This window comes from Schistocerca serialis, chromosome 7 (genome assembly GCF_023864345.2).
Source record: "Schistocerca serialis cubense isolate TAMUIC-IGC-003099 chromosome 7, iqSchSeri2.2, whole genome shotgun sequence".
In the NCBI taxonomy this organism is placed as follows: Eukaryota; Metazoa; Arthropoda; class Insecta; order Orthoptera; family Acrididae; genus Schistocerca; species Schistocerca serialis.
This window is the reverse complement of record NC_064644.1, coordinates 476,284,978-476,302,670: the sequence shown is the minus strand read 5'-3', so window position 1 is coordinate 476,302,670 and position 17,693 is coordinate 476,284,978. Positions and strand designations below refer to the sequence as shown.

The 17,693-nt window shown below is 41.6% G+C and overlaps 1 protein-coding gene across 1 annotated transcript in view; it reads right to left on the bottom strand.

Annotated features, from left to right (window-relative positions):
* Positions 1-17,693, bottom strand: part of LOC126412328 (RNA polymerase II elongation factor Ell-like) — a 316,428-nt gene that overhangs the window by 18,177 nt on the left and 280,558 nt on the right. The window contains exons 3-7 of the mRNA XM_050081851.1: positions 5,539-5,663; positions 4,816-4,932; positions 3,079-3,396; positions 2,215-2,285; positions 1,262-1,418 (exon numbers count right to left, since the gene is read on the bottom strand). Of these exons, the coding sequence (XP_049937808.1) occupies positions 1,262-1,418; positions 2,215-2,285; positions 3,079-3,396; positions 4,816-4,932; positions 5,539-5,663 (788 nt within the window). The remainder of the gene's footprint in view (positions 1-1,261; positions 1,419-2,214; positions 2,286-3,078; positions 3,397-4,815; positions 4,933-5,538; positions 5,664-17,693) is intronic.

The window sequence follows — 17,693 nt, the reverse complement described above, 5'->3', positions numbered from 1 at the left end:
TGGCCATATAACCCGGAAGAATTATCAACAACAGTACCATCCGGTCATGAAAGCCTTCATTGTATGAGTAAATAATAAGCCAACAGGATAGGACAAACTGTAACCCAGACTGTAATCTGGAAACAATAGTTAGCATTATGAAGACATTGTTTCCATGACAACTGCTATGAAGTCATCAATTATACACCCATAATAAAATAAGATATAAAAAGTACCAATTTAATGATTAAATACACCTGTATTCAAATTGATACAACTGGTTCGATAAAAATACTTCAAAGTAATAGGGGAATTTTTTTTTCAGACTTCCCAAAGTCAGTCAGCTGTGTGCTATCTGAAGGTGACCTACTACGAGAGGCCAAAACTGGTCACATTTGTAATAAATGACTGTGCAATCAATACTGTTTTTACTAATTTCATCCCAAAAGACTAAATATATTTGTTATTTAAAATTTGGATTTTCTGTTCTGAATGCAAAATGACTATACACTAATTTCTCTCTGTTTGGATAATAAGGCATTAACAATTGCTTAAACCTTCCATTTACATTATGGAACCTCACCCTTTGCAGTCAGTGCTCCCACCAAGTTATCGAGCTCAATTTGCAAGCCTCCTCGGAGCATCATTTCTAACCTATTTTCCAAACTTCACAGAAGTTTTTCTCTTGCAAACCTCTAACAGGAATTGGAAACTAAAGTTTCTGGCGATTTGTAAACCAGCAAAACCATGGCTATACATGAAACTCGGTGAAGAAGCTGTCACGACTTGAGAAGGATATGTTTATATGGTTGTTAGTCACATTTTCCATACATCATTTCAATGATTGTTTTGTCAAAATGATGTGGGTTGAGTTAGTTTACAGGTTATGTATACAAGGTTAGTGTTAACATTAATAAACGCATTTTTTGGTTTTTAAATAGAAATTTGGGCATGGAATAGCAGTTGAACAGGAGAAACTATTTTAGGCTAGACTTAAGAATCGCTTTGCTCCCAGTCGGAGCTAAATCCTCGTTATGTTACTATGACTCTGCAAAAGCGCAAGGATGGTGTTTAGAGAAACACAACTGCTGCAGTAATTATGAACTCATAGTAGTCAAGCAATCATTTATACCCTTCCTAGTTTTGTGTTGTGATACTATTTTATTTTTGGTATGATTTTTACTGGATGAAAACTCTGCTTTTGAAATGGTAATACTTTTCCCATCTTTGCAGACTGAATACATTCAAAAAGAGAGTGCAGTACATTCTGCAAAATACTAACCGCTTCAGCATCTGTCTTTCCTGCTCGCTATAGAAAGGCCAGTCCTCTTGTACATCATTCCATATGTTACGCATTAGATGAAATGTGTTCTCTGTCATGCGTGCTATCTGCTTGAGAACATCACTGACACACTTTCTGTCGCGGTCTGTTATACCATCTGCAATACACAATTGTAATATAAAACACAGGATACTTTATGTTTTAATGCATCTCTTGGCAGTACTGCACCATCAGCCAATGTTACTGTCAGACATAAAATGCTGAATACATGCTAGAATCAAATTGCAGTCACAATCTGTTCAGTTCAAGCATCATTAGTAGAAAAATAAAACTTTTAAATAAACTTAGCTAAAGGTACACCAGCATGAGTAAACATATGTAACTATTTATTGGCATGAGAGAATAAGTGGCACATCGAAAAGGTAAAAAAGGAGTAAACAGAAGAACTCTAAGCAGAATTCCTCCTGAAAAAATATTATTAATACATAACAAGTAGTGTCCATATAGCGGAAGTCTATTTTGTACGAAAACTGTAAAATGTTTTCATTGTACAACTAATTACTATACCTAGTAGTCCCACACATTCTCTGTAGCGAACTATCAAGCGGCAGATCAACTGATATCTGTACTCTTTTGAAACTGGAGTAGCAACTCCCATGCTTTAGCTATTTACTTTTAGGACATCATCTACAACAACAATGTGTTTTGATATCCTGCTTCTTCCAGCACACATTTCATGAAAATCAGTCTACACTAATCCCCTTGGTAACAGCCACAGAAAATGTGTGTGGATACCATACCAATCTTTATCCAGTTTATAAAATAATGTCACTGTTAGCAATAATATTACAGTAAGCACATTTCAGAGAACAGTATTCCTACAAAGGCACAGCCAAAGAATTTTAATTATCAGCAATGATATGTTTCGGGCTGCAATGGGCAAATATGCATACCTTTTCTGAGTCTCTCATACACTTCTGGTTTCTTGTATGGTCTGACAGCAAGAAGGTGTATTAGCCGTTCCCTAGAAAGATTTGCAGCAACTGTAGTAACGGTATGTGCAGTTTTCCTACAGAATTACTGTACAGCAAATAACAGAATCAAAAAATGGGAAGCAGTTAATCTGTCGTATAAGGGCTACATGCAAGTTACACAAACTACAGAAGTAATAAAGGATTTTAGATGCTGCACAACAAAGCCTAACTTATTGTTGAAGTATTACTTCCTCATAAATTTTGAAAAGTATGTCTCATTGCGTAATACTATTCCATCTAGGGCAGTTATCAGAATAAATGTTTTATGGCTCATGTTTACAAGGTGCTAACATATTTAGATTTGTTTTGGGTAAGTTGTGTTATATAACCAAAAAACTATGGCACTGTAGTATAAATTATTTGTACCACTGTATAAAAGAGGGAAAATACACATGTAACATTTTTTTCCTTTTTGGCCTAGATTGTACCACTAACCAGGTCTGCACTGATGACAGAACACAAATGTGAAGGGCCACGTCTGATTGGTTATAATCAGAAAAATTAGTGGAAGTGATGTAGCTAAGCAAACTACCATTTGTGTCCTTCAGTTAACTTTCAAAATATAATATATTATGCTATTTACTCTGATACAGGGGATTATTGATTTTATTCAAATAATATCAGGATTACTGTGATCATAAACATATAAGATAACAATAAAGCTCTGGCTTAAAAAGAAAGTCCAAACCTGTTATGCTTAGAGCAATTAAGAATTATATGTTTATTTTCAATACAAAAATATTCACAGACATCGTAAACGTGCAGTCAGAAGGTTCTACCAACCTTAGAGGCCGCCGCATGATATCTGTGTTAACGGTCTTCTGGCCACCGGTGTTCCCTGAAGGTTTGGTTCGGATGGAGTTTTGGGGAGAACCCCCACTGGACATGCTGTTGTGGGCAGGAAGGTAACCATTCGTAGACGGCTTCACATTTGACGGAAACGGTTTGCTGGCGGGCGGTTGCCGAGTGTTCAGAACAGGCAAGTCCTTTTCTTTCTGCACAGGTGGGACTGTGTTGCCAATATTCCTAGCAGGAATACCTCTCACTTTTATTTTCACCTTTTTGCCAATGCCTGGACCTCCAGGCTTTATTTCTCTTGTGCTGCAGGGGCAAAAAAATAATTACATAGAGCACATATTATGAAAAATGACAACCTTTTTAATATAGCATGCTGCTTTTCCAACACCACTTGTTCAGGGAATCAAAACATCAGCAATTCAAATGACCAATTTCGACTGAAATATTTATTACTTTATCTTAGTCCACAATGACAGGCACATGGTTATGAAAATATCCATGATATTCATCTCCCATTATCCCCAATACAAGTGGGTCCTTTCATCCTGACTTAACAGCCTTTTATATTAACTGTGCTTCAAAATATTAATCTTTCCTTCCCGCAGAAGGAACTAATGGTTCCAAAAGCTACTAGTGTGTCTTGTACTTTTGTACACGTGTAACGGCAGTAAAGAGTTTTGCCTTCTGAAACTTCGCCCTCGTCAGTGATTACCTCTCAATTTTATAAGATATATGTGCTATCAAATTTTGCTTTAAAAACTAATTTTTATTACTTATTTAAATGTGACTACATCCAGGGCCAATCTGAGCCCCAACCAAAACAAGCAGCCACTTGAGATGCCAAGCCGAGAGGGTTGTCGAAGGCGACCCAGTGGCAAATTTATACACAGAATGCATCATGATTAGTGATGAAAACAACCCATTTCCATGCTTATTAAATTTAGATTAATTTTGCAAGGTCTTACTAAGAGCCCAAGTTATTGTGACTATAATGTTTGAGGGAGGGAAAGAGGAGAAGAGTGCACTAATTATAGTCTCTTGTGCAGAAAAATGGGAGGGGGGGGGGGGGGGGGGCTGGATCCAAACGATCATGTTGCTTATGTGGAAAAATGTTCTTAAACCAGCCCTGGTTACATCTTCAAAATGACACTTGTTACTATTCAACTGTTACATTTATTCCCAAGAATCAATGGTACAAACAATAATCTTTAGAAGATCTCAATTGGTGACCCAGAGGTTCATTCAGATTACTGACGTTAGCTTCTTTTTCACAGCACATGTCTGAAATACACATAATTTGTTACTCTTATGAGATCACTTCAGATTTTTCTACCAATAATCAATCATCACAGAGTTCATTTGTCATCAGCAATAGGTTAATCAGATCTATGTTGTGATTTTTCAAACTGTTAATGTTGAACTGTGAATGGAACACTTCGAAATTTCTGGTAAATTACTATCTCCTGCCCTATCCTCATTTTGTTTGCAAAATATAAATCCCCACATAGATAGTATTTTATCATTATGAAAATAATTTCCTCTAATTATAGACAATTATAAGGTATTTTAGACCAATACATCTCTCAACTAAGCAGACACAGTTTTTAAAAAGTGGTGCAATATGTACGAGAGAGAGAGAGAGAGAGAGAGAGAGAGAGAGAGAGAGAGAGAGAGAGAGAGAGAGAGAGAATGGGGAGGTTACAAAAACAGAGCAACTAGTACCAGTTCCTTTTCTGGTTCTCTTCTGCTTTTGCCAACTGGTCTCTTGTCCTGTCATATACGTCATCTTTGGCATGTATTCGCATTTTGCACGGTAGTGCACCCAAGGGCTCCAGTGACCTATTGGGACAAAACACAATTTTTAGGTATTGTCAATGTGGAAGTAATATTAAGACAAAAAAAGAGAAAAAACAAAATGGTGATGATAAATTATGACAGATGATGCTAGTATTCATTTGAGAAATATGCCTTTTACAGCTCAAGAACACTCCGAAATGAAATGTAACAAATGTGGTAGCACATGGAGCGGTAAAGCAATGTGATCATAAATTCACACTGGAGGTTTTGTAACAACATGAAGAGACATGGAATGCCTGTGAAAGTGATACAGGACTGTACTTCTATTTACAATAAAGTTTGCAGCACACAGGGAGGGTGTTCTTAAATATACAGATGGCAACATTTGAAATAAAATGTAAAAGCTCTCATTCTAATAATTTTCTATTTCATGATCATCTTGACACTGAGACCTTACTCATGTTATACATACTATCTCAACTTCTTTAGCCAGGCGCAGAGAATTTGTAATTCTAATTGAATAAAAAAAATATCTTAAACTGAAAGATAAAACAATTGCAATCCTGTGTTTCATATATACTTAATAAATACCTTAGAGTTTATGTAATCTTAACACTAGTTCACACTATATGTAAAACTATTACTGACGTGGAACTGTTCTGCTTGACGCATTCGAAACTTCCTTGTGGCCCCTCGATATCTGCGTTTGTCGACAGGCTGAACTTGAAGCCTGCTTGGCCAAGGCTGGACTCGCATGACGGAAAGGTTAGGGTCTGCAATAGAAAGAAAACTTCTGTTTATGTGGTGGTAAGAGAAAAGTATGAAACTGAGATGCATACAACAAAATCCAAACTAAACTGATGCCAATGAATCTAGCCAGTGTTTCACAGACAATGTCAGCAAAATAGTGTTCAGAAAGTAAAACTTCATTCATTTGCAAAACTCTCTATTGCACAATGATAAAACAGTTTTTGTGATGAGTTATGTTGCAGCTTCTTCTGAAGTTCTGTACAAGACCTAAATTGATCCAATAACCTTTAAGTATTTTTGAAGCTACCAGATAGGTGACAGCTCCTCTGACCCATATGTAGCTTAAATGGACTGGCATAAAACCAGCCACTGACTGAAGTCTGTTGCTTCCCATCCTAAGTTTCTATCATCAAAAGCAGATGCTGAGTTTCAATTTTAAGAGCTCTGTACCTTTAGTGAGTACAAGATAAATTGTGTTTCATAGGATTCTTAACTTAATTCTGATTTCACATAGTTCATAAAAAGTTCCGTCTCTTATTTCCTCTCGGTAGTGAGATATTCACCAGCTATACACGTGCGCTCCTACCTCTAATACAGTTGTGGCAACAGCACCTTTCAGTAAACCCACACTGCTATAAATATCATTGCCACAATCACCTTACATACAGAAGGAACACCATGAAAGGAAAGCCTTTTTCTTCTTCCTTCAATAGTATATATTTGGTATTTTGTTTGGTCAACAATGACTTGCACATATGATGACTTTCTTAAAACTCTTTGATTTGTTGCCTTGGAAACATGTGCACAACAGGATGTTGGCATATTTCGGGGGCATATGCAGATGGCGATAGGATCATGTGCCCAAGGTATAAAAGGGTAATGCAATGGTGGAGCTGCCATTTGTACTTGGGTGATTCATGTACAAAGGTTTCCAACATGATTATGGCCGCAAAATCTGAATTATCAGACTTGGAACGCGGAACAGTAGTTGGACCTAGACGCATGGGACATTCCATATTGGATAGCTGCCGCGACTGCCAAATTTCAGGCATTAACCCTCGGCTCAGGCAATACAGCAGCCAACTGCCTTCACTTGACGACCAAGAGCAATAGCGTTTCGAGTTGTCAGTCCCTTCGCTAACAACACCTCTTCAGGGATTGTGACCATGTTGGTTGGACCCTCAATGATTGGAAAACTGTGGCCTTGGGAAATGCTTTTCGATTTCAGATGGTAAGATCTGATGGTATCATTGGAGACCCCATGAAGCCATGGACCCAAGTTGTAAACAAGGCACTGTACAAGCTGTTTATGGTTCCATAATGGTGTGGGCTGTGTTCACATGGAATGGAATGGGTCCTCTGGTCCATCTGAAGTGGTTATTGACTGGAAATGTTTATGTCTGGCTACGTGGAGATCATTTGCTGCCATTCATGGATGACAATGTGCCATGTCACTGGACAACAATTGTTCGCAGCTGGTTTAAAGAACATCCTGGACAATTCGAGCGAATGATATTGCCACCCAGATCTCACCCGACATGAATGCCATCGAATATTCAAGGAATATAATCGAGAGATCGGTTCATACACAAAATCCAGCACTGACAACACTTTCGCAATTATCGACAGTTATAAAGGCAGCGTGGCACAGTATTTCTGCAGGGGCTTCTAACGATTTGTTGAGTCCATGCCACATCGAGTTGCTGCACGATATTAGGATGTATCCCAAGACCCTCGGTGTAAAATAATTCAGCGACAATTTCAAACCCCCTCCCAAAACACACACACACACACACACACACACACACACACACACACAAAGGGATAACGATTTTGGATAAAACAGCTCGCAACTAAAAGGAACCTGTGCGATTTATTGAAAAAGAGCGACATAAGAGTGTAGACCACAAGAGTGCAGAAACATCCTAGGCCAATTGCAGATTATCGTCATATCTGGATGTGGATGGGAACGAAGACGTTACACTCTCGTCCACAAAATTGTATACAAAGGGCAGGACGACTCATCACGAGCTTCGAGTCCCGGATCTGTCAGGTTGCCAACCTTACAACCCACTTTCCCCTGCGCCGCGGAAGCAAGTAGCAGCTCTCCCAAGGACGTTGCGCCTCGTGACGTCAACTTCTGCGTCGTATCTCTCGGCTGCAAACCACTCTCTAGCTACTACCAAACAAAATTCCTGTACCTAATCAGCCGAGTTATCATATGTCCATTTATTCGACTCCCGAAGTGGATTTTCCAATGCAAATAATTCAAGTGTGAACATCGGAACACTTCATCGTGATTCATTACACTGCAAAAATAACAATCTTCGCAACGAAACACGCGGACTGCGGCGGAATGTTGGATGTCATGGACGGATGTGCACTCCCACCATTTTTTTTCGCGGGAAGAGCAGAATAAATGGCAAATGAAGTGTAACGTGCGAAAGCTGCCGTCTCAAAAGCACAATTTTACTAGATTTTTTTAAAGAATTTGTTACCCAAGCATCCGTGTGATGATGCGACTAATGATAGTAACAACATTTTTAAGAGTTTAATTTTTAGTTGCATTAAACAAACGCTACGCAATGGTTCATGTAATAAGCGAGTCAACGCCGATGTACCATTTGGGTCTACCTGTATTTTCCGGTCATCCAAGTACATATTTTATGTGGTTTCCTTAAATAGTTTAGGGTAAACGTGGTGGTGCATCCTTCAATAATGCCTCATCTGGTTGCTATTCCGTTTTTCGGCGAGCTAAGCGAATTCTCAGTCTTTAACGAGCTCGATGTTGACCTCACGAACCATGGCTTCCTTTTTGTCCCTACCACAAAAATACTTTGGATATTTATCAACTTTGAGTCAACTGGCGACTAGAGCACAAGAGAAATCATTTTGTGTGTTGGAATTTGGGCGAAATTATTCCACTGTTCCAGGGCAACGTGCATTCCGCCGTCGATTCGGCACGAAGCCACCTCTGCACAAGCAGATTCATGACTGGCTTACAAAATTCTTGAAGTTGGTTGCACATGCAAAGGGAAGGGCACGGATCGGCCACAAACGTTTGATGAAATGTCGAGAGTATCCGAGGTGCGTCCACACGGAGCCCTCGAAATTCAAGAGATGTGCAGGCCAGGAACTTCAGCTTCCTCGAACAACGGTGTTCTGAAACGACACTTGCAATACGAAGCCTCAGAAGTTGCAGCTACTGCAGCAATTGCCTCCCGGCGACCGCAACATAAGGTAGGAGCTTTGCATTTCAGTTCTCCAGGATATGGTAGAGGACACTTTTTTCAAACGACTCGTCTTTTCGGACGAATCGACGTATCATCTATCGCGTAAAGTAAACCGTCTAATAGAAGTATTTCGAGGTTACAAAATCCTGCCGTCGTCGTCAGACACGGGCAAGACTAACCGAAACCGTGTGTTGTGCCATTTCTGTTCATAAAATTTATGGGCTTGTCTTTTTGTGGAGGAAAATGAAAGCAATGTCATTCCTGGACATGATGCGAAGTCAGTTGTTTGCTCAGTTTCACGAAGTTTCCATCGATTTCATTTTTATGCATGACGGCGCCCTGCCTCACTTCCACCTTGAGATGCGGTGTGTTATCTGATTTTCACTATCTCCCAGGAGGTGGATGAGATCTTGTTCATTGCTCTTGGCCTCCCAGTCACCAGACCTCGCCCTAGTGATTTTTTTTTCTGTGGGTTACATAAAAGGCAATAGTCGTTGTCCCACCTATGGCAAGCTACCCTTCACGAGCTGAGAAATCGGGGTGTTGAAATTGTTGATTCAATGAACAGGAACCTATTCATTCGTGTGAGGAATGAAATAGATTATCGTTTCGATGTTTCTCGATAAACGCATGGTGAACATGTTGATTATGTGGTGTAGCGCCAGTGCCAACATAAAACTTTGAATCCTCCTCTATCCAGTGACATGCGCAATGTGTTTCTATATTTCATAGTTTGTAATAAACAACTGAACTCAGTTCGAATATTTGAAGGCATTCTCCCTATGGAATCTTCACTGTGTGTATCAGTCTACAATAGAACACGAAACAACTCTAAGGTGAAAGCTAGTGTTTTTAGATACATTATCTGGCACATCTGGATTGTTTCCAAATTATGTTTTTGCGAGAAGTATTTTCTTGAAATGTGGCGTCTGCTGGTACTTATTTTTTTTATTCCCATCCCTTACGCGAACTTTTTTCTTGAGGTACTCCTGTACGGAGCATGTTATTTGTTGATTTCGTGCATTGTTCGATAATTCATAAAACTCAATACAAATATTTTTTGATTCTTGTTCACTAAATTTCTGAAAGCATTTTGTTCCATGTTTCACCTGGCTGTTGTACTCCTGTTTTCGAAATGTATTGCTTCCCTCTTATCTTGACTTTTTTCCGAATATTACGAGCCCATTTTGCTCGGTCAGATGTTCGCTTTCTTGTGTACTATTTTCCTAGAAAATTTTGCCCTGCTGTTACATCAACTGCTAACCTACCCACAGAATTGCTATTAGTTTCAGAACAGGTCATTTTCTTTTACGTTGTTTATTGTTTCGTGCTAAAATCGCAAACTCTGAAGAATCGAAATTTGCTGTTGGGATATATTCAGACGCAATGTCTGAAAACAATGAACCAGAACAACTAGCAATTTCAGATGCAGTTATATCATCCAGATTTTTGCGTTTGACACATGGTTTAATCCCTTTCGTTTTATTAGATTAATTGCATTATTTTCAGACGTGGAGGGTGTAGACATGTTAGCAATGACAGTTTTGTGTCTAGTGTGTTCACACAAACCATCGCCAGAAAAATCGACATCTTTGTATGATCCAAGTGATTTTCAGAGCATACGTCCTCGAACCCAGTAAAACTAAATTGAAGCAACTCGCAGCTTTTGAAATCACATTAATCCAAATCATAACAAGCAATTTTACTCGTAAATAATACAACATTTTGCAATCACTACATTTTTTTCCTTGAAGGATGTTGCTAACGTCTGTGATACGCCCTCCTCTCAACAGAAACATGTTTCCGCAATATTCAACGTTATTTTAAAGTCAGTCGAGATTTATCAATCACAAGCTGAAGTAAAAGAATGAATAACGGCAAATCAAATATCAACATGTGCGTCCTTGTGTTCCAGCATTGAAAACATGACAGATCCTTCACCAACGTATACAATAATTATAGTTGCATCAAGTTCTTCCGTATTTATGACATGACACTAGTTTACCGAGAGCCACGTCTTGACGTTCACCTTGAAGACATACTTTTGTTATTCTTACATTTAAAACTTGTTAACTTTCTTTGCTACTGACATTGGTTTTTCTTGTATTAAGCCACATATTGGATTTCGATTTTCATTGAACCTATACGCGTTTCAAAACGAATGTCTGACGCTCCCCACCGCGCTCTGGTTAAGCAGTCATACCTTAATTCTACGGCAGGCTCCTATTTGTCCACAATGGATATCCTATTACCTGTTTCAACTTTAGGTCAAACGAAATTTATATTCTGACGAACAGGCAAAAACATTTTTGAAAAATTGCAGGCAGGACTTTCCCACCAGGACACAATGGAGAGCTTCAATTAAAATCTGTGAATTCGCTCTGAAACGCGCGCAAGTTCAATACAAACTTAAATATAGACGTGATATGACTTCACTAATTAAATGGTATTCTTTAGAAGAAAGGCGACGTTCTTCTGAATCTGTCTGGTAAGTTTATGAGACCAGTTATTCGAGGTATTCAATATAATAACTCAACTTCCTCCTGTATAAACGAGGGTTGGAACTTTAATAGTGGCAACTATTTACTTACAGGTCGTACAAAACAAATACGTGTTTCAAAGTACACTACTGGCCATTAAAGTTGCTACACCAAGAAGAAATTCAGATGATAAACGGGTATTCATTGCACAAATATATTATACTAGAACTGACACGTGATTACATTTTCACGCAATTTGGGTGCATAGATCCTGAGAAAACAGTACCCACAACAACCACCTCTGGCCGTAATAACGGCCTCGACACGCCTGGGCATTGAGTAAAACAGAGCTTGGATGGCGTGTACAGGTACAACTGCACATGCAGCTTCAACACGATACCACAGTTCATCAATAGTAGTGACTGGCGTTGAACATTTTCTGTATCCAGAAAGGCCCGTACAGGACCTGCAACATGCGGTCGTGCATTATCCTGCTGAAATTAGGGATTCGCAGGGATCGAATGAAGGGTAGAGCGACGGGTCGTAACACATCTGAAATGTATAACGTCCAGTGTTCAAAGTGCCGTCAATGCGAACAAGAGGTGACCCTGACGTGTAACCAATGGCACCCCATACCATCACGCCAGGTCATACGTCAGTATGGCGATGACGAATACACACTTCCACTGTTGTTCACCGCTATGTCGCCAAACACGGATGCGACCATCATGATGCTGTGAACAGAACCTGCATTCATCCGAAAAAATGACGTTTTGCCATTCGTGCACTCAGGTTCGTCGTTGAGTACACCATCGCAGGCGCTCCTGTCTGTGACGCAGCGTCCAGGGTAACCGCAGCCATGATCTCCGAGCTGATAGTCCATGCTGCTTCAAACGTCGTCGAACTGTTCGCGCAGATGGGTTTTGTCTTGCAAACGTCCCCATCTGTTGACTCAGGGATCGAGACGTTGCTGCACGATTCGTTACAGCCATGCGGATAAGATGCCTATCATCTCGACTGCTAGTGATACGAGGCCGTTGGGATCCAGCCCGGCGTTCCGTATTACCCTCCTGAACCCACCGATTCCATATTCTGCTAACAGTCACTGGACCTCGACCAACGCGAGCAGCAATGTCGCGATACGATAAACCGCAATCGCGATAGGCTACAATCCGACCTTTAGCGAAGTCGGAAACGTGATGGTAGGCATCACAACAACGTTTCACTAGGCAACGCCGGTCAGCTGCTGTTTGTGTATGAGAAATCGGTTGGAAGCTTTTCTCACGTCAGCACGTTGTTATGTGTCGCCACCGGCGCCAACCTTATGTGAATGCTCTGAAAAGCTAATCATTTGCATATCACAGCATCTTCTTCCTGTCGGTTAATTTTCGAGCCTGGAGCACGTCATCTTCGTCGTGTAGCAATTTTAATGGCCAGTAGTGTATTACTGACCTTCAAAGTTGTCGCGAGTATTGTGTATAACCCGTTGCACAGCGATGTGCAAGTCGTAGAATACTCTTAGCAGTGCCAGTTGTGTTGACAGTTTGAGCGGCGCCGTCTACTACCCGACGAATTTGTCGCAGTTCTGAAGCGAATGCCGTTAAGTGTTACCTTGAGCTTAGAAATCGAGTTAACTCACGAGGGCTTAAGTTGGGGGAGTGCAGTAGGTGATATAGCTCTTAGCAACCCCATCAGCCAAACAAATCAGTAACAACCCACACAGTAGGTGCCTGAGCACTGTCCTGCAGAAATTGTCATCACTTTTACCTCTACGATGTTAATTTTTGTAACACAACCTACAACCAACTTAGAACTGCTGCAAATTCGTCGGGTAATAGACCGCGCAGCTCGAACTGTCAACACAACTAGCACTGCTAGGCATCCTACGGCTTCCACATCACTGGCAACGGGTTATACACAATGCTGGTGACTACTTTTGAAGGTCAGTAAAACTTTGGAACACGTATCTATTTTGTACGCGCTGTAAATAAATAGTTGCCACTATTGAAGTTCCAGCCCTCGTATTTCGCATACAGACCATGAGATTATAATAGGAGATTATAACCCGTACGGAGACATACAAGCTGCATTTGTCCCCTTGTTAGTATGTGAGTGGCTAAACTGGTGCGCGTATCATTTAAATAATGACCTTTTTTACAGTTTTTAATACATACATGAAAACGTCTTTGTATGTGCTTCAAATTCGATGTTTCTTCTGCACGTGTACTAAGTTTCGAACAATTCCGACAGGTGGCAGAGGCGTAATGAAGCTTCAAACTGGCGTCTATGCAATACACTTGTTACAAGGAACGTACTGTAACTGAATTCTCGGCTGCGGACAAAGAAACAGTGGTGAACATCCATAAATGTATGTGAACAATGTATCATGATGATGCAACTAGTCGTAGTACTGTTGGACGATGGGTGAAGAGAGTTAAAGCGTCAGAAATAGCAGAAACTGAGCTGTACAATCGTCCACATTTGGGACGTTCTGACACAGTCCCAGTTCCCCATGTTGTGAATCCGGAGGATTCGTGCAGATCGGGGCATCACAACTCCACAACTAGTTCTACAGCTACCGGTGTGCGTTGGATATGCCTGTGCAATGACAGACTTTCTTATATTCGACGGTGTGCTCAAGATGGGTTCCACGAGTGCTCACAAAAGAACTACAAAATTCAAAGAAAAGCCACTTCATGTGAATCGCTGAAGGAGTTTGAGGCCAATGAAGAGGAATTTCTGTCACGGATGATTACAAACGACGAAACCTGGATGCTTCACTTCGTACCGGAAACAAAAAGGACGTCACCAGAAAAGAAAAAAATCAAGGCAACTCCCTCTGCTGGCAAAGTCATGATGAGGGTCTTTTGGTATTATTATGATGGTATAATTCCCGCGGATGCGTTGGCAAAAGCAAGCATCAATTCAGAGGCGGTTGTGAAGACTCTGAACAAATTCAACCATTTCTGACATATAGGTCTGACAGTAATTCAAAAGAAATCTTTCGCCACCAGAATGCACTCCCACTAACACGTCTCTAACACGGGACATACATCGCCAGACGGGGTTGGACGTCACTGTCTCTTCCACACTACAGGCCAGACCTGGCGCCATCGGGCCTCCACCTGATCAGATCCATTAGGAATGGTTTGTGACTGAAACAAACCTACTGGACTTCCATCGTTCGGACCACACAAGACTTCTCTGCGTGGGACACGCTTTGAAGATGACGACAGCGTAGTTCGTACAGTGAGAACGTGGCTATGGACAAGAGCTTTTACCACAAAATGTGATGGAAGCTACGTAGAAAATTATATGTATTCGGTTGGTGCAGAAGTTCGTAGCGTTTTTCGAGAAGTTTAATACACGCAACAAATACGCATAAGAGACTTTAGTCATCTATAATATATTCTCCTTCACTATTTACAATAGTTTGCCTACGGTGGGGTAACACTTCGATTCCGGGACTGTACAAATTACGTCGAGCCACATTGGGAGCACATTTTCATCCGGAAACGAAGTTCCTTGAAGGCTGTTCGCTAGAGCGCCCGAAAGGTACAAATCTGAGGACGCAAGATGAGGTGAATAACGTGGCTCCGGAATGACTTTCCAAACCAACTCTTGCATATTTATAGAAAGCGCGCGTGAGTTATCGTGTAGTAGTATCACTTCACTCAGTCTTCCCGGTCGCTGTTCCTGGATTGCGTCTGCAAGACGTTTCAGTTGACAATAAATGTCAGTAGTCATGGTTACACCTTGGGGAAGCAATTCTCAGTACACCACACCGTCGCTGTTCCACCACATTCATAAGATTAGCTATTGTCCAGGTTCCAGGTCTTTGTACGAGAACTCAACAATTCCTTTCTTTTCCGTATGTTAGGACAAAGACACCATTTCTCGCCACTTGTAACGATACAGGATGGGCATGGTCGGTGTTGTTCACGAGCCAATTGACGACGAGCGGGCAGAGATGCTCATCTGGCCACCCACTGATATTTGCGATTTTGGCTTTAAGCATGCGGTACCCATACACTCTATTTTTGAACCTTCCCCACAGCATACAATGTCGCACAATGGTGCAATGATCCATGTTAGTGTACTCGAAAACTGGCACATGTGATGAACTGAACTAATGTGTTTACATGATCTTCTTCAAACCCTGAAGGTCTTCCTGAACGTGAAAGGTCACTAATTTTGAAACGACCCTCCTTATAACGAGAAAACCCATTTTCTTGCCGTGCTCTGTCCAACGGCGTTATCCCGATTCAAGACGCAAATATATCTGGCAGCCTCCGCTGCTGTCACCCCTACACTGAACGCAAACAAAAGAATCCGTCGGAAAACTTCCGATTTCTCCAACTGGCACTCCGTTTTCTAGCGGCCACAGCTCCGCTCACTATCTCCACATGACAGTAACTCAAATAGCAGCAGTAAAATACAAAATAAAAATTACCGACAAATAAACTCGCAGTAACCGGAATACCAACATGCAAAACAAAAAGCGCTACGAACTTCTACATGAACCTAATAAAAGAAATGCTGACTGAATCACCAAATTCTATCTTTTATGAATAAGTACTTTCTGAGAAAAAAAAACTGCGGGGCGTTATTTATTGAACCACGTCTATACGAAGGGCTCTCTTGACACCCAGAATGCAAAGACTTAAAGAGGTGTACTGGTACGTAGATGCGTATAATGTGGTAGCGATTGCTGACTCTGCCCGACGGCCGCGTAACAGTGTACCAAACATGTTTTCACGTTTCGACAGAGGGCTGGTAGCGTGGGAGGCCGTCCCGCCAACAGCCCCGGTGTCGCCGGGACGTCGCGGCGCCAGCGGTGGCGTCGGCGTCGGCGTCGCCCGGCGCCGGTCCGACGTCGCTCACCCCGCCACCAGCGCCGACGCCGACGCCGACGCGGCGCCCCAGAGTGGCGCGTCGCCGCGCTTCTGCCCGTGAATACCTTGTTCCAACGGCGAGGTGGTCGAGCTGTGATTTAGTACCGCTTCTCTTGACAACGAGCTACCGTGTATTTATGATGGATACTTCTCTTTCCGGACGAGCGCTGGTGTGTATTATAGGCATTTTGCGAGAATGTATGCCTGTTACCACCCATCGAACTTACTTTGTACAATGAACACTACGAAGGCACGGCGAGTCATACAATATACTCGGAGGAAGGTTACAAAGTTCAGAAACTTTCATTAGAGTTTCAGATATGTCTCTAACACAATGTGGTATCTCAGCGCACAAGTGAGAACTCCGTTACTTAGAAAAAGGCCAAATTTGTGCACAAGATTGCACGTACTGGCACTGTTGACTGTCAATTACCGTTGCATGTGGTGCGATCGTATCACGAAGCTATTGTCAACGCCACTGTGGGCTTCGCTGCCAGCGTCTGGCCGCATCGCCTTAGACTAGGCAGCTACAAAACAATACTTCGATGATTTCAACGGAGCGTACTTTTGAGGCTCACCGTTGCCTTTCGCAGTGTGCCTGTAGAGAGTTTACTGGTGACTCTCGCTATGTCCGCTGAATATCGTGGTACATTACAGGGCAGCGCTGCATTGGTTGGGGCCTGAGCAATGTGATCGTGTGTACGAGACCACAGGAACTCAGATTACTGACAAAAAAGACATTTACGTGCCTGGAAGTTAGACGAATGGCAGACTAAAGGACACTAGCAGCACTGCATATTGCCAAGCATCAGGAACAGGCTCAAATTGCGCAGCACTGTCCTTACTCGAGGTATGATGAATTTATTAACAGGTCACGATCCGTATCCCAAACAATTTCAATTTCATGGAGTGGCATATAGTAACACACCAACCTGTGACTGTGGAAGGAAGGTTCCGCTGATCATGTCGTTCACAGATGCCCCCTTTTCTAGGCAGAGATAGAGAGGGATCGCAGACAGACTGCGATCAGCAAACAATTGGAATTGACCAAAACGTGTGGACTAAAGTCAATACGACAACACGTCTAAGATCAAGTAGACGCTCTGAATATCAAAATAATATCAATAAATCACAAGAAGCGTTTCGTCAATTACAAATTATGACGGGCATCCACACAGGTATGCGTAGAATCGAGGACTGCTGACGTAAGCACCTACTAGTGGGGGTGATATACAACAGCGTAGCAACAACAAGTTTAGAAGTAGGTCTGACTCTAGTTAGTCGGCAAACCTCCTGACCGAGCGAGGTGGCGAAGTGGTTAGCACATGGGACTCGTATTTGAGAGGACGACGGTTCAAACCCGCGTCCGGCCATCCCGATTTAGGTTTTCAGAGGTTTCCCTAAAGCGCTTCAGGCGCCGGCCGACTTCCTTCCCCATCCTTCCA